Here is an 18,455-nt window from a genome sequence, read left to right as displayed (position 1 = left end):
GTAGCAGGTATAATTGTGTGCGTAGCAGGTATAATCGTGTGCGTAGCAGGTATAATCGTGTGCGTAGCAGGTATCATCGTGTGCGTAGCAGGTATAATTGTGTGCGTAGCAGGTATAATTGTGTATAATTGTGTACGTAGCAGGTATCGTGTGCGTAGCAGGTATAATTGTGTATAATTGTGTACGTAGCAGGTATCATTGTGTTCGTAGCAGGTATTGTGTGCGTAGCAGGTATAATTGTGTATAATTGTGTGCGTAGCAGGTATAATTGTGTGTATGTAGCAGGTATAATTGTGTGTACATAGCAGGTATAATTGTGTAATTGTGTGCATAGCAGGTATAATTGTGTATAATTGTGTGCGTAGCAGGTATACTTGTGTGAATAGCAGGTATAATTGTGTATAATTGTGTGCGTAGCCGGTATAATTGTGTGCGTAGCAGGTATAATTGTGTGTGTAGCAGGTATAATTGTGTGTACATAGCAGGTATAATTGTGTGTACATAGCAGGTATAATTGTGTAATTGTGTGCGTAGCAAGTATAATTGTGTGCATAGCAGGTATAATTGTGTATAATTGTGTGTACGTAGCAGGTATAATTGTGTAATTGTGTGCGTAGCAAGTATAATTGTGTATAATTGTGTGAATAGCAGGTATAATTGTGTGCATAGCGGGTATAAATGTGTGCGTAGCGGGTGCAGTTGTGTATGTCTGTTTTAAAACCACCGAAGAAACCACTATAAAGTCTTCTGTTATTTCTATCAAATGTTTATTAATAACTACATTGTAATGTATCTGCTTTATAAGCATTTACGATTGAGTTTTCATTGCAGTTTTTTTAAATCTCTAATCATTCCGACTTGCTTTATTTATAGATTATTCAAACTTTCCATAAATTGTGTTTAATCTGTTTGTAACATTGTGAAGATTTTGTTTTCTGTCAACCCAGATATATTTTGACTACACTTGTGTTTTTTCTTTAAAGTCTTCTGTTTTGTTTTTTTTTAATTTAGACTTTTAACATGTGGAACGAAACTTCTGAACCTTTGGACATCATTCCACGCAAGCCCAGGTGCCGGCACAATTAACCGGAAAACAAATCCAATGCAAAAAATAGTTTTGCAAGTAAGGGTTCTAATTTTTTTTTTTTTTTAAATGACTTAAGTTGTAGCTGCAACTATTCCCCCACTTAAATATCAGTCATTGCTGGCCAAGTTTTATTTAAACTGACAGTAAAGTCAAAGTTAGACATAAAGTATCCTTTGTCGTTGAGTAAACCTAGGTAGGCCGATAGAAGCTTAGGAGCGTGCACGTGTCTTTAGTACTCTATGGCTGCAGTGTTTGCCACAATGATGGTAGCAATGTCATACACTGTAACAACCACTGCTGCCATAGAGCCTATCTAGATTTACTGTTCAACAAAGGATAACAAGAAAACAAAGCACATATAATGGGAAATCTTACACTTTGAGATGGTAATATTAAATGATAAGTTTTGTCCCCTTTTCCTGTAATTTAATTCTGAAATTGTGAGCTTTCCAGTTCCTGATTGGAATGTGTTCTCACCGCCATTGGCTGCACACTCTAGTAACCTATTTATAACTGTCCCTAATGGCCACAGCAGAGAACGTAACCCAAGTTGCAACATGGCAGCTCCCATTGTTTTATAGACACTAAAACTTTACACTTATTTCTCCAACATAGGTGTGTCCGGTCCACGGCGTCATCCTTACTTGTGGGATATTCTCTTCCCCAACAGGAAATGGCAAAGAGCCCAGCAAAGCTGGTCACATGATCCCTCCTAGGCTCCGCCTACCCCAGTCATTCTCTTTGCCGTTGTACAGGCAACATCTCCACGGAGATGGCTTAGAGTTTTTTAGTGTTTAACTGTAGTTTTTATTATTCAATCAAGAGTTTGTTATTTTAAAATAGTGCTGGTATGTACTATTTACTCAGAAACAGAAAAGAGATGAAGATTTCTGTTTGTATGAGGAAAATGATTTTAGCAACCGTTACTAAAATCCATGGCTGTTCCACACAGGACTGTTGAGAGGAATTAACTTCAGTTGGGGGAACAGTGAGCAGTCTTTTGCTGCTTGAGGTATGACACATTCTAACAAGACGATGTAATGCTGGAAGCTGTCATTTTCCCTATGGGATCCGGTAAGCCATTTTTATTCACACAGTAAATAAGGGCTTCACAAGGGCTTATTAAGACTGTAGACATTTTCTGGGCTAAATCGATCATATTTACACATATTTAGCCTTGAGGAATCATTTAATCTGGGTATTTTTTGTAAAATAATATCGGCAGGCACTGTTTTAGACACTTTATTCTATTGGGGCTTTCCCTAATCATAGTCAGAGCCTCATTTTCGCGCCGGTATGGCGCACTTGTTTTTGAGAACAGCATGACATGCAGCTGCATGTGTGTGGAGCTCTGATACATAGAAAAGTCTTTCTGAAGGCATTATTTGGTATCGTATTCCCCTTTGGGCTTGGTTGGGTCTCAGCAAAGCAGATTCCAGGGACTGTAAAGGGGTTAAATATAAAAACGGCTCCGGTTCCGTTATTTTAAGGGTTAAAGCTTCCAAATTTGGTGTGCAATACTTTTAAGGCTTTAAGACACTGTGGTAAAATTTTGGTGAATTTTGAACAATTCCTTCATACTTTTTCGCAATTGCAGTAATAAAGTGTGTTCAGTTTAAAATTTAAAGTGACAGTAACGGTTTTATTTTAAAACGTTTTTTGTGCTTTGTTATCAAGTTTATGCCTGTTTAACATGTCTGAACTACCAGATAGATTGTGTTCTGACTGTGGGGAAGCCAAGGTTCCTTCTCATTTAAATAGATGTGATTTATGTCATAATAAATTTAGTAAAAATGATGCCCAAGATGATTCCTCAAGTGAGGGGAGTAAGCATGGTACTGCATCATCCCCTCCTTCGTCTACACCAGTTTTGCCCATACAGGAGGCCCCTAGTACATCTAGCGCGCCAATACTCCTTACTATGCAACAATTAACGGCTGTAATGGATAATTCTATCAAAAACATTTTAGCCAATATGCCCACTTGTCAGCGAAAGCGCGACTGCTCTGTTTTAGAAAATACTGAAGAGCATGAGGCCGCTGATGATATTGTTTCTGAAGGGCCCCTACACCAGTCTGAGGGGGCCAGGGAGGTTTTGTCTGAGGGAGAAATTTCAGATTCAGGAAAAATTTCTCAACAAGCTGAACCTGATGTGATTACTTTTAAATTTAAGTTGGAACATCTCCGCGCTCTGCTTAAGGAGGTGTTATCCAATTTGGATGATTGTGATTATCTGGTCATTCCAGAAACACTATGTAAAATGGACAAGTTCCTAGAGGCCCCGGGGCCCCCCGAAGCTTTTCCTATACTCAAGCGGGTGGCGTACATTGTTAATAAAGAATGGGACAGGCCCGGTGTACCTTTCGTACCTCCCCCCATATTTAAAAAATTGTTTCCTATAGTCGACCCCAGAAAGGACTTATGGCAGACAGTCCCCAAGGTCGAGGGGGCGGTTTCTACTCTAAACAAGCGCACCACTATACCCATAGAAGATAGTTGTGCTTTCCAAGATCCTATGGATAAAAAATTAGAAGGTTTGCTAAAAAAGATGTTTGTTCAGCAAGGTTACCTTCTACAACCAATTGCATGCATTGTCCCTGTCACTACAGCCGCGTGTTTCTGGTGCGATGAGCTAGAAAAGGCGATTATTAGTAATTCTTCTTCTTATGAGGAGATTATGGACAGAATTCGTGCTCTTAAATTGGCTAATTCTTTCACCCTAGACGCCACCTTGCAATTGGCTAGGTTAGCGGCGAAAAATTCTGGGTTTGCTATTGTGGCGCGCAGAGCGCTTTGGTTAAAATCTTGGTCAGCGGATGCGTCTTCCAAGAACAAATTGTTTGACATTCCTTTCAAGGGGAAAACACTGTTTGGCCCTGACTTGAAAGAGTTTATCTTTGATATCACTGGGGGCAAGGGCCACGCCCTTCCTCAGAATAGGTCTTTCAAGGCCAAAAATAAACCTAATTTTCGTCCCTTTCGCAGAAACGGACCAGCCCCAAGTGCTACGTCCTCTAAGCAGGAGGGTAATACTTCTCAAGCCAATCCAGCCTGGAGACCAAGGCAAGGCTGGAACAAAGGAAAGCAGGCCAAGAAACCTGCCACTGCTCCCAAGACAGCATGAGATGCGGGCCCCCGATCCGGGACCGGATTTGGTGGGGGGCAAACTCTCTCTCTTCACTCAGGTTTGGGCAAGAGATGTTCTGGATCCTTGGGCGCTAGAAATAGTCTTCCAAGGTTATCTTCTGGAAGTGATTCATCCTGTTCCATTAAAAGAACGAGGGATGGGGTTCTACTCCAATCTGTTCGTAGTTCCCAAAAAAGAGGGAACGTTCAGACCAATCTTAGATCTCAAGATCCTAAACAAGTTTCTCAAGGTTCCATCGTCCAAAATGGAAACCATTCGAACAATCCTTCCATCCAGAAAGGTCAATTCTTGACCACGGTGGATTTAAAGGATGCGTATCTACATATTCCTGTCCACAAGGAACATCATCGGTTCCTAAGGTTCGCATTCCTGGACAAGCATTACCAGTTCGTGGCGCTTCCTTTCGGATTAGCCACTGTTCCAAGGATTTTCACAAAGGTACTAGGGTCCCTTCTGGCGGTGCTAAGACCAAGGGGCATTGCTGTAGTACCTTACTTGGACGACATTCTGATTCAAGCGTCGTCCCTTCCTCAAGCAAAGGCTCACACGGACATAGTCCTGGCCTTTCTCAGATCTCACGGATGGTAAGTGAACGTGGAAAAGAGTTCTCTATCTCCGTCGACAAGAGTTCCCTTCTTGGGAACAATAATAGACTCCTTAGAAATGAGGATTTTTCTGACAGAGACCAGAAAAACAAAACTTCTAAACTCTTGTCGGATACTTCCTTCCATTCCTCTTCCTTCCATAGCACAGTGCATGGAAGTGATAGGTTTGATGGTAGCGGCAATGGACATAGTTCCTTTTGCGCGCATTCATCTAAGACCATTTCAATTGTGTATGCTCAGTCAGTGGAATGGGGACTATACAGACTTGTCTCCGAAGATACAAGTAAATCAGAGGACCAGAGACTCACTCCGTTGGTGGCTGTCCCTGGACAACCTGTCGCTAGGGGTGACCTCCCGCAGACCAGAGTGGGTCATTGTCACGACCGACGCCAGTCTGATGGGCTGGGGCGCGGTCTGGGGATCCCTGAAAGCTCAGGGTCTTTGGTCTCGGGAGGAATCTCTTCTACCGATAAATATTCTGGAACTGAGAGCGATATTCAATGCTCTCAAGGCTTGGCCTCAGCTAGCGAGGGCCAAGTTCATACGGTTTCAATCAGACAACATGACGACTGTTGCGTACATCAACCATCAGGGGGGAACAAGGAGTTCCCTGGCGATGGAAGAAGTGACCAAAATCATTCAATGGGCGGAGACTCGCTCCTGCCACCTGTCTGCAATCCACATCCCAGGAGTGGAAACTTGGGAAGCGGATTTTCTGATTCGTCAGACATTGCATCCGGGGGTGTGGGAACTCCATCCGGAAATCTTTGCCCAAATCACTCAACTGTGGGGCATTCCAGACATGGATCTGATGGCCTCTCGTCAGAACTTCAAGGTTCCTTGCTACGGGTCCAGATCCAGGGATCCCAAGGCGACTCTAGTAGATGCACTAGTAGCACCTTGGACCTTCAACCTAGCTTATGTATTCCCGCCGTTTCCTCTCATCCCCAGGCTGGTAGCCAGGATCAATCAGGAGAGGGCGTAGGTGATCTTGATAGCTCCTGCGTAACCACGCAGGACTTGGTAGGCAGATCTGGTGAATATGTCATCGGCTTCACCATGGAAGCTACCTTTGAGACGAGACCTTCTTGTTCAAGGTCCGTTCGAACATCCGAATCTGGTCCTACTCCAGCTGACTGCTTGGAGATTGAACGCTTGATCTTATCAAAGCGAGGGTTCTCAGATTCTGTTATTGATACTCTTGTTCAGGCCAGAAAGCCTGTAACTAGAAAAATTTACCACAAAATATGGAAAAAATATATCTGTTGGTGTGAATCTAAAGGATTCCCTTGGGACAAGGTAAAGATTCCTAGGATTCTATCCTTTCTTCAAGAAGGATTGGAGAAAGGATTATCTGCAAGTTCCTTGAAGGGACAGATTTCTGCCTTGTCTGTGTTACTTCACAAAGAGCTGGCAGCTGTGCCAGATGTTCAAGCCTTTGTTCAGGCTCTGGTTAGAATCAAGCCTGTTTACAAACCTTTGACTCCTCCTTGGAGTCTCAACTTAGTTCTTTCAGTTCTTCAGGGGGTTCCGTTTGAACCCTTACATTCCGTTGATATTAAGTTATTATCTTGGAAAGTTTTGTTTTTGGCTGCAATTTCTTCCGCTAGAAGAGTTTCAGAATTATCTGCTCTGCAGTGTTCTCCTCCTTATCTGGTGTTCCATGCAGATAAGGTGGTTTTACGTACTAAACCTGGTTTTCTTCCAAAAGTTGTTTCTAACAAAAACATTAACCAGGAGATAGTCGTGCCTTCTTTGGGTCCGAAACCAGTTTCGAAGAAGGAACGTTTGTTGCACAATTTGGATGTTGTTCGCGCTCTAAAATTCTATTTAGATGCTACAAAGGATTTTAGACAAACATCTTCCTTGTTTGTTGTTTATTCTGGTAACAGGAGAGGTCAAAAAGCAACTTCTACCTCTCTCTCTTTTTGGATTAAAAGCATCATCAGATTGGCTTACGAGACTGCCGGACGGCAGCCTCCTGAAAGAATCACAGCTCATTCCACTAGGGCTGTGGCTTCCACATGGGCCTTCAAGAACGAGGCTTCTGTTGATCAGATATGTAGGGCAGCGACTTGGTCTTCACTGCACACTTTTACCAAATTTTACAAGTTTGATACTTTTGCTTCTTCTGAGGCTATTTTTTGGGAGAAAGGTTTTGCAAGCCGTGGTGCCTTCCATTTAGGTGACCTGATTTGCTCCCTCCCTTCATCCGTGTCCTAAAGCTTTGGTATTGGTTCCCACAAGTAAGGATGACGCCGTGGACCGGACACACCTATGTTGGAGAAAACAGAATTTATGTTTACCTGATAAATTACTTTCTCCAACGGTGTGTCCGGTCCACGGCCCGCCCTGGTTTTTTAATCAGGTCTGATGATTTATTTTCTTTAACTACAGTCACCACGGTATCATATGGTTTCTCCTATGCAAATATTCCTCCTTAACGTCGGTCGAATGACTGGGGTAGGCGGAGCCTAGGAGGGATCATGTGACCAGCTTTGCTGGGCTCTTTGCCATTTCCTGTTGGGGAAGAGAATATCCCACAAGTAAGGATGACGCCGTGGACCGGACACACCGTTGGAGAAAGTAATTTATCAGGTAAACATAAATTCTGTTTTTCTAAATATTTAAACAGCTAATAAAACTTTATAAAATACATCTAGATGTTATTCTCAAACTAATATTTTCTTTGAATGAATCATTCTATCTAGCATTTTAGTGTTTAATGTCCTTTTAAATTCACGTTATCTATCTGAATCATGAACGTTTCATTTTGACATTACTGTCCCTTCAAGAGATTTAAAACTGTTACTGAAGACGTATTTATGGTTCAAACAGCACTCAAGCAAAGAGGTGGGCTGTCTCTGTACAAATGTTAAATGTTCAGTTAAAGAATTATACAAGTGTGCTGTATTGATTAATATATGTAATATAAATCAATACTACTTACTATTTTATCAAAACAAAGCCTCTAAGTGATATAAACTATATTATTTTGTTTCTGGCATGATGTAACAAACAGCCCACAGAAATAGGTTGTCCAACACACATTAAAATAGTCCTTTGGAGTCCTACTAATTTAAATATGGAAATTATCCATGCACGCTCGTCCAACACATGCACAGTACAATCAGTTGACTCACGCATGCGCACCCTCATTATTGAAGACTTTTGGCAGATTAATGCTGACACCGGGTTTGTCGGCAGCTCGCTGCGCTATCTACATAGTGTGACCACTGCTTCTATGCTGGCACTGATGCTGCGGCTCTGTAGACACTGCGGTCACGTGACTGCGAATTTGGTGACATAAGCGCTGTGCTCTTCAACCGATTGTGCATGCGCTGGACAAGCAGCCTCAATAGAGCATGTGTGGGTATGTACACGCTACCGGGAGCTAGCGTAAAATAGAAAACCAATGTTGCCCACAGTGATTGGATAATTCAAATTACCCTTACAGTGGGTTTGGAAACGCATAGATTTTGCCATGAAGATTGCAGTGAAACAGATTAGAATAGAAAACACAAGTTATTATAGCATATTTAAATATTCATCTATAAAATCAAATGTTAACCATCTGTATGGAGCACGTTCATCCATATTAGGCTTCTTGGCAAGGCCCACCTGATTTGTTATGTATGGAACATTGTCGCTCTGTTTGAATATGTCACTGCTTGAGTGCTTTGTCTTTGTTAGCCAGTTATTTACCTGATAAGCTGTTGTAATAGGACATAAAACTCAATTTAAAGGGAAATGAAAAGCAACATTTTTATTTCATGATTCAGATAGAGCAATTTTTTATCAACTTTCTAATTTACTCCTATTATCAATTTTTTCTTTTTTCTTCTTTGTTCTCTTGGTATCTTTATTTGAAAAAGCAAGAATGCAAACTTAGGAGCCAGCCCATTTTTGGTTTAGAATAATTGATAATTGGAGTAAATTAGTACGTTGCTTAAAATTGCTGCTCTATCTGAATCATGAAATAAAAATTTTGGTTTTCATATCCTTTTAAAGTGAATGTAAATTTAATGAATTAGTGCCCTGTTTTTAAAAATACTATTTAAAACGGCACTTTCATTCATGAAACTTTACATTGCACCGTATTTTGAAAAATACCTACCTTTCTCTTTTGCAAAGCCAGATCGGCAATCCCCGCCCGCTTCTTCCTGCTGTACTTAAACAGCAATGACGAAACCGGCTTCCTCCAGTCACGGCATGGCCTCACGAAATGTTTGCTCTGGGGGGGGGAAGCCATGATTGGAGGAAGCCGAATTCGTCATTTGTGACGTATGTACAGAGGACCTGCGGGCGGGGGATCGCCGATCCGGCTTTGCAGAAGATAAAGGTAAGTATTTTTCTAAATACATTGCAATGTATACTTATAATAATATAACTATAAAATAGCATTTTAAAAAACACATCACTGATTCATGAAAGTTTACCTTCACTTTAAGTGCACAGGAATGTATTTAAATTATGTAAATTATAGTAAGAGTTATTACTGTTTTTGTGGTAGCTTTTATTCTGCACTGTGCATAGAGGATACATACGTATGTCCTCCTATGCACCCTCATTTAAATATTGCAACTGCTCAGACAGCTGGTCATTGCATGTAATCCACTCCCTAGTAATTTCCCGACTTTACTACTGTAATAACCTACTAACTGGCCTTCCTCTGCCTCCTTCAATCCATCCTAAATGTCTTTCTTAGGCTAATTCACCTCTCCTGACGCTCTGTATCTGCTGCACCTCTCCGCGAGTCACTTCACTGGCTCCCCATTCACAGCAGAATTAAATTCAAAATTCTCAGCCTGACCTACAAAGCCCCCACCAATGCTTACCCACCCTACCTGTCCTCCCTCATCAACAAATATGCACCAGCCCGCCCCCTAAGATCTCCTTGCCTCTTCTACCATCACCTCCTCCTATGCTAGACTACAGGACTTCCCTCGTGCTGCACAAACCCTCTGGAACGCACTTCCTCAAGATGTCACTCTCACCTAACCTCTCCTCCTTTAAACGTTCCCTAAAGACCTTCTTGTTCAGGGAAGCCTATTGCCAAATCAGTGACAAATGAATTCCACTTGCCTAACAGTTGCCCTCATCTAACTCCTCACTAACATCATTCTCACCTTTTGCAGTCCCCACCTCCTGTCTCTCACCCTCCTACCCATCTAGATTGTAAGTTCCCACGGGAACAGGGCCCTCAATTCCCCCTGTATTTGTTTGTTAAACTTTTGTCCGGTGTCTATTGTATTGTACTGTACTTTTATCTTTGTACCCCATGGACAGCGCTGCGGAATCTGTTATAAATAATAATAATAAAAATAATGTATTAACAATGGTGCAAATTAAATCAACACAATTAAACAAACAAACACTACCTCTTGTTCACTTATAGTCCACCCTGTATTCACAGATTCTGTATCTCACCCTTCCTTAACATCCAGTAAAACCATATCTTATTAAACTGCTCCAGCTGACCTTGCGACCATGCCGCCACCTCTGATAAGTGGAAGGTGTCTACTATTTTATCTGTCACTTCCTGCCATGTGGGTGTCCCTGCCTTCCAATGTCTTGCTACACATATTCTCAGACACGTACAAAGGATTCTAATGAAGCAATTAATTGAATTGTTGAAGGGTTTGACCCTGTCGTGTAGCAATACCTGTGATATTGTAAGTGTAACTCTTTCATTCAGGAGCTGGCTCACCAGCTTTGACAATTTTACCCAAAGTGTCTGGACCCCTGGGCAGTCCCACCACATGTGTCTAAATGTCCCCTTCTCCCGACATCCTCTATAGCAGTTACCGTCAAGTGTTGGCGCATAATGCGCCGTTCTGGTAGGCGTAAGGTACCATCTGAATGACACCTTGATAGTATTCTCTCTCAGGTCAGCGCTGATTAAACCTTTACCTGCATCCCTCAATAAGACCTCCCATTCATCCTTCTCTCTCACTTTGCCAATATCCCTTTCCCATCTCTCCATTAAGGGTGATTTAGACCTGCCCCTCGCTCCTTGCAGTAGCAAATAAATTCGGGAGATCAGTTTTTTCCCCCTGAATGGAGCACCTAACATTCTCTCCAGATCAGTAGGTGGTGAACACCGTTGTGTTGACATGTAGGTGTGTATTGATGAACTAACCTGTAAGTATAAATACCAATGTAGGGGTTCTGGCTCTATTTTGTCTCTGATCTGATTATATGTGAGTAGTTTTGAATTCTGTAGGAAATCTGCCACTCTGTACAAACCTTTATTTTCCCATTTTCTCACCGACCTCCTCAGATCTCTAGGTATCAGAAATTTAATGGGTTTCAACAAGGACCCTGGTCTACATAGTTGTAATCCTCTCATGGTTTTTGTCCATAAGCTTAATGCCTCCCTTGTGACCGGTGATTTATATTCTTTAACTTTCAAAAACCTCTCTTCGTCCCATATAATGTCTGCAGCCCTATCATTTCTCCAACATAGGTGTGTCCGGTCCACGGCGTCATCCTTACTTGTGGGATATTCTCTTCCCCAACAGGAAATGGCAAAGAGCCCAGCAAAGCTGGTCACATGATCCCTCCTAGGCTCCGCCTACCCCAGTCATTCTCTTTGCCGTTGTACAGGCAACATCTCCACGGAGATGGCTTAGAGTTTTTTAGTGTTTAACTGTAGTTTTTATTATTCAATCAAGAGTTTGTTATTTTAAAATAGTGCTGGTATGTACTATTTACTCAGAAACAGAAAAGAGATGAAGATTTCTGTTTGTATGAGGAAAATGATTTTAGCAACCGTTACTAAAATCCATGGCTGTTCCACACAGGACTGTTGAGAGGAATTAACTTCAGTTGGGGGAACAGTGAGCAGTCTCTTGCTGCTTGAGGTATGACACATTCTAACAAGACGATGTAATGCTGGAAGCTGTCATTTTCCCTATGGGATCCGGTAAGCCATGTTTATTAAGATTGTAAATAAGGGCTTCACAAGGGCTTATTAAGACTGTAGACTTTTTCTGGGCTAAATCGATTCATTATTAACACATATTTAGCCTTGAGGAATCATTTAATCTGGGTATTTTGATAAGATTATATCGGCAGGCACTTTTTTAGACACCTTTCTCTTTAGGGGCTTTCCCAAATCATAGGCAGAGCCTCATTTTCGCGCCGGTGTTGCGCACTTGTTTTTGAGAGGCATGACATGCAGTCGCATGTGTGAGGAGCTCTGATACATAGAAAAGACTTTCTGAAGGCGTCATTTGGTATCGTATTCCCCTTTGGGCTTGGTTGGGTCTCAGCAGAGCAGATACCAGGGACTGTAAAGGGGTTAAAGTTAAAAACGGCTCCGGTTCCGTTATTTTAAGGGTTAAAGCTTCCAAATTTGGTGTGCAATACTTTTAAGACTTTAAGACACTGTGGTGAAATTTTGGTGAATTTTGAACAATTCCTTCATATTTTTTCGCAATTGCAGTAATAAAGTGTGTTCAGTTTAAAATTTAAAGTGACAGTAACGGTTTTATTTTAAAACGTTTTTTGTACTTTGTTATCAAGTTTATGCCTGTTTAACATGTCTGAACTACCAGATAGACTGTGTTCTGAATGTGGGGAAGCCAGAGTTCCTTCTCATTTAAATAAATGTGATTTATGTGACAATGACAATGATGCCCAAGATGATTCCTCAAGTGAGGGGAGTAAGCATGGTACTGCATCATTCCCTCCTTCGTCTACACGAGTCTTGCCCACTCAGGAGGCCCCTAGTACATCTAGCGCGCCAATACTCCTTACTATGCAACAATTAACGGCTGTAATGGATAATTCTGTCAAAAACATTTTAGCCAAAATGCACACTTATCAGCGTAAGCGCGACTGCTCTGTTTTAGATACTGAAGAGCATGACGACGCTGATAATAATGGTTCTGAAGGGCCCCTAAACCAGTCTGATGGGGCCAGGGAGGTTTTGTCTGAGGGAGAAATTACTGATTCAGGGAACATTTCTCAACAAGCTGAACCTGATGTGATTACGTTTAAATTTAAGTTGGAACATCTCCGCATTCTGCTTAAGGAGGTATTATCCACTCTGGATGATTGTGACAAGTTGGTCATCCCAGAGAAACTATGTAAAATGGACAAGTTCCTAGAGGTCCCGGGGCTCCCAGAAGCTTTTCCTATACCCAAGCGGGTGGCGGACATTGTAAATAAAGAATGGGAAAGGCCCGGTATTCCTTTCGTCCCTCCCCCCATATTTAAAAAATTGTTTCCTATGGTCGACCCCAGAAAGGACTTATGGCAGACAGTCCCCAAGGTCGAGGGAGCGGTTTCCACTTTAAACAAACGCACCACTATACCCATAGAAGATAGTTGTGCTTTCAAAGATCCTATGGATAAAAAATTAGAAGGTTTACTTAAAAAGATGTTTGTTCAGCAGGGTTACCTTCTACAACCAATTTCATGCATTGTCCCTGTCGCTACAGCCGCGTGTTTCTGGTTCGATGAGCTGGTAAAGGCGGTCGATAGTGATTCTCCTCCTTATGAGGAGATTATGGACAGAGTCAATGCTCTCAAATTGGCTAATTCTTTCACCCTAGACGCCACTTTGCAATTGGCTAGGTTAGCGGCTAAGAATTCTGGGTTTGCTATTGTGGCGCGCAGAGCGCTTTGGTTGAAATCTTGGTCAGCTGATGAGTCTTCCAAGAACAAGCTACTTAACATTCCTTTCAAGGGGAAAACGCTGTTTGGCCCTGACTTGAAAGAGATTATCTCTGATATCACTGGGGGTAAGGGCCACGCCCTTCCTCAGGATCGGCCTTTCAAGGCCAAAAATAAACCTAATTTTCGTCCCTTTCGTAGAAACGGACCAGCCCAAAGTGCTACGTCCTCTAAGCAAGAGGGTAATACTTCTCAAGCCAAGCCAGCTTGGAGACCAATGCAAGGCTGGAACAAGGGAAAGCAGGCCAAGAAACCTGCCACTGCTACCAAGACAGCATGAAATGTTGGCCCCCGATCCGGGACCGGATCTGGTGGGGGGCAGACTCTCTCTCTTCGCTCGGGCTTGGGCAAGAGATGTTCTGGATCCTTGGGCGCTAGAAATAGTCTCCCAAGGTTATCTGGAATTCAAGGGGCTTCCCCCAAGGGGGAGGTTCCACAGGTCTCAGTTGTCTTCAGACCACATAAAAAGACAGGCATTCTTACGTTGTGTAGAAGACCTGTTAAAAATGGGAGTGATTCATCCTGTTCCATTAGGAGAACAAGGGATGGGGTTCTACTCCAATCTGTTCATAGTTCCCAAAAAAGAGGGAACGTTCAGACCAATCTTAGATCTCAAGATCTTAAACAAGTTTCTCAAGGTTCCATCGTTCAAAATGGAAACCATTCGAACAATTCTTCCTTCCATCCAGGAAGGTCAATTCATGACCACGGTGGATTTAAAGGATGCGTATCTACATATTCCTATCCACAAGGAACATCATCGGTTCCTAAGGTTCGCATTCCTGGACAAGCATTACCAGTTCGTGGCGCTTCCTTTCGGATTAGCCACTGCTCCAAGGATTTTCACAAAGGTACTAGGGTCCCTTCTAGCTGTGCTAAGACCAAGGGGCATTGCTGTAGTACCTTACTTGGACGACATTCTGATTCAAGCATCGTCCCTTCCTCAAGCAAAGGCTCACACGGACATTGTCCTGGCCTTTCTCAGATCTCACGGATGGAAAGTGAACGTGGAAAAGAGTTCTCTATCTCCGTCAACAAGGGTTCCCTTCTTGGGGACAATAATAGACTCCTTAGAAATGAGGATTTTTCTGACAGAGGCCAGAAAAACAAAACTTCTAGACTCTTGTCGGATACTTCATTCCGTTCCTCTTCCTTCCATAGCGCAGTGCATGGAAGTGATAGGTTTGATGGTAGCGGCAATGGACATAGTTCCTTTTGCGCGCATTCATCTAAGACCATTACAACTGTGCATGCTCAGTCAGTGGAATGGGGACTATACAAACTTGTCTCCGAGGATACAAGTAAATCAGAGGACCAGAGACTCACTCCGTTGGTGGCTGTCCCTGGACAACCTGTCACAAGGGATGACCTTCCGCAGACCAGAGTGGATCATTGTCACGACCGACGCCAGTCTGATGGGCTGGGGCGCGGTCTGGGGATCCCTGAAAGCTCAGGGTCTTTGGTCTCAGGAAGAATCTCTTCTACCGATAAATATTCTGGAACTGAGAGCGATATTCAATGCTCTCAAGGCTTGGCCTCAGCTAGCGAGGGCCAAGTTCATACGGTTTCAATCAGACAACATGACAACTGTTGCGTACATCAACCATCAGGGGGGAACAAGGAGTTCCCTGGCTATGGAAGAAGTGACCAAAATCATTCTATGGGCGGAGTCTCACTCCTGCCACCTGTCTGCTATCCACATCCCAGGAGTGGAAAATTGGGAAGCGGATTTTCTGAGTCGTCAGACATTGCATCCGGGGGAGTGGGAACTCCATCCGGAAATCTTTGCCCAAGTCACTCAACTGTGGGGCATTCCAGACATGGATCTGATGGCCTCTCGTCAGAACTTCAAAGTTCCTTGCTACGGGTCCAGATCCAGGGATCCCAAGGCGGCTCTAGTGGATGCACTAGTAGCTCCTTGGACCTTCAAACTAGCTTATGTATTCCCGCCGTTTCCTCTCATCCCCAGGCTGGTAGCCAGGATCAATCAGGAAAGGGCGTCGGTGATCTTGATAGCTCCTGCGTGGCCACGCAGGACTTGGTATGCAGATCTGGTGAATATGTCATCGGCTCCACCATGGAAGCTACCTTTGAGACGAGACCTTCTTGTTCAAGGTCCGTTCGAACATCCGAATCTGGTCTCACTCCAGCTGACTGCTTGGAGATTGAACGCTTGATCTTATCGAAGCGAGGGTTCTCAGATTCTGTTATCGATACTCTTGTTCAGGCCAGAAAGCCTGTAACTAGAAAGATTTACCACAAAATTTGGAAAAAATATATCTGTTGGTGTGAATCTAAAGGATTCCCTTGGGACAAGGTTAAGATTCCTAAGATTCTATCCTTCCTTCAAGAAGGATTGGAAAAAGGATTATCTGCAAGTTCCCTGAAGGGACAGATTTCTGCCTTGTCTGTGTTACTTCACAAAAAGCTGGCAGCTGTGCCAGATGTTCAAGCCTTTGTTCAGGCTCTGGTTAGAATCAAGCCTGTTTACAAACCTTTGACTCCTCCTTGGAGTCTCAACTTAGTTCTTTCAGTTCTTCAGGGGGTTCCGTTTGAACCCTTACATTCCGTTGATATTAAGTTATTATCTTGGAAAGTTTTGTTTTTGGTTGCAATTTCTTCTGCTAGAAGAGTTTCAGAATTATCTGCTCTGCAGTGTTCTCCTCCTTATCTGGTGTTCCATGCAGATAAGGTGGTTTTACGTACTAAACCTGGTTTTCTTCCAAAAGTTGTTTCTAACAAAAACATTAACCAGGAGATTATCGTACCTTCTCTGTGTCCGAAACCAGTTTCGAAGAAGGAACGTTTGTTGCACAATTTGGATGTTGTTCGCGCTCTAAAATTCTATTTAGATGCTACAAAGGATTTTAGACAAACATCTTCCTTGTTTGTTGTTTATTCCGGTAAAAGGAGAGGTCAAAAAGCAACTTCTACCTCTCTCTCTCTTTTTGGATTAAAAGCATCATCAGATTGGCTTACGAGACTGCCGGACGGCAGCCTCCCGAAAGAATCACAGCTCATTCCACTAGGGCTGTGGCTTCCACATGGGCCTTCAAGAACGAGGCTTCTGTTGATCAGATATGTAGGGCAGCGACTTGGTCTTCACTGCACACTTTTACCAAATTTTACAAGTTTGATACTTTTGCTTCTTCTGAGGCTATTTTTGGGAGAAAGGTTTTGCAAGCCGTGGTGCCTTCCATCTAGGTGACCTGATTTGCTCCCTCCCATCATCCGTGTCCTAAAGCTTTGGTATTGGTTCCCACAAGTAAGGATGACGCCGTGGACCGGACACACCTATGTTGGAGAAAACAGAATTTATGTTTACCTGATAAATTACTTTCTCCAACGGTGTGTCCGGTCCACGGCCCGCCCTGGTTTTTTAATCAGGTCTGATAATTTATTTTCTTTAACTACAGTCACCACGGTATCATATGGTTTCTCCTATGCAAATATTCCTCCTTAACGTCGGTCGAATGACTGGGGTAGGCGGAGCCTAGGAGGGATCATGTGACCAGCTTTGCTGGGCTCTTTGCCATTTCCTGTTGGGGAAGAGAATATCCCACAAGTAAGGATGACGCCGTGGACCGGACACACCGTTGGAGAAAGTAATTTATCAGGTAAACATAAATTCTGTTTTCCTACTATTTCTGCCTCTATCCTAGGCCAAATTAGTTCATTGTCACTCTTCCCCATTACAACCGACTGAGCTAGCCTAGAGGCCCTATAATATTCAGCCGGATTTGGAACCCCCACCCCCCCCAAGTGTCTGTTGTTTTAACACCTGTGCCGCTATCCTAGTCTTACCGTCCCCCCTTAAAAATTTAACTAAATCATCCTGTAAGGCCTCTAGGTCCTTAATTGGGACACCAATGGGTAAAGCTCGAAAAAGATACATTAATCTTGGAAGGAGGTTCATCTTGATTGCCATCAATCTGCCGTACCATGAAAAGTTCCCTTTTCTCCAACATAGGTGTGTCCGGTCCACGGCGTCATCCTTACATGTGGGATATTCTCTTCCCCAACAGGAAATGGCAAAGAGCCCAGCAAAGCTGGTCACATGATCCCTCCTAGGCTCCGCCTACCCCAGTCATTCTCTTTGCCGTTGCACAGGCAACATCTCCACGGAGATGGTTAAGAGTTTTTTGGTGTTTAAATGTAGTTTTTATCCTTCAATCAAGTGTTTGTTATTTTAAAATAGTGCTGGTATGTACTATTTACTCTGAAACAGAAAAGAGATGAAGATTTCTGTTTGTAAGAGGAAGATGATTTTAGCAAACGTTACTAAAATCGATTGCTGTTTCCACACAGGACTGTTGAGATGAAGTAACTTCAGTTGGGGGAAACAGTTGGCAGACTTTTCTGCTTGAGGTATGACTGGCCACATTTCTAACAAGACTATGTAATGCTGGAAGGCTGTCATTTCCCCTATGGGGACCGGTAAGCCATTTTCTTAGATTAAGTAAAAGAATAAAGGGCTTCATAAGGGCTTAAAAAACTGGTAAAACGATTACTTTGCTAAGCATATTTTGCAGATTATAACTCTTAATAGTTATTATAATCTTGGGGATTGTTTTAAAAAACGGCAGGCACTGTATTGGACACCTTTTTCAGATGGGGGCCTTTTCTAGTCATAGGCAGAGCCTCATTTTCGCGCCACTAATGCGCAGTTGTTTTTGGAGAGCAAGGCATGCAGATGCATGTGTGAGGAGCTAAGAACCACTGAAAAAGCTTATAGAAGGCGTCATTTGGTATCGTATTCCCCTCTGGGCTTGGTTGGGTCTCAGCAAAGCTGATAGCTGGGACTGTATAGGGGTTAAATGTTAAAACGGCTCCGGTTCCGTTATTTTAAGGGTTAAAGCTTTCAAATTTGGTGTGCTATACTTTTAAGGCTTTAAGACACTGTGGTGAAATTTTGGTGAATTTTGAACAA

At 42.8% G+C, this 18,455-nt stretch overlaps 1 protein-coding gene across 2 annotated transcripts in view; it reads left to right on the top strand.

Moving 5' to 3' along the window:
• The window catches only part of PIK3C2A (phosphatidylinositol-4-phosphate 3-kinase catalytic subunit type 2 alpha), a 530,626-nt gene that overhangs the window by 309,215 nt on the left and 202,956 nt on the right, over positions 1 to 18,455 (top strand). For both annotated transcript variants that reach the window (XM_053720635.1, XM_053720636.1), the window contains one exon: positions 1,012 to 1,123. In XM_053720635.1, coding sequence (XP_053576610.1) covers positions 1,012 to 1,123 — 112 coding nt within the window. The remainder of the gene's footprint in view (positions 1 to 1,011; positions 1,124 to 18,455) is intronic.

The sequence above is a fragment of the Bombina bombina genome, chromosome 7, assembly GCF_027579735.1.
Source record: "Bombina bombina isolate aBomBom1 chromosome 7, aBomBom1.pri, whole genome shotgun sequence".
NCBI classification, from domain to species: domain Eukaryota; kingdom Metazoa; phylum Chordata; class Amphibia; order Anura; family Bombinatoridae; genus Bombina; species Bombina bombina.
The sequence above is the reverse complement of the archived record's forward strand: the minus strand, read 5'-3'. Positions and strand labels throughout refer to the sequence as shown.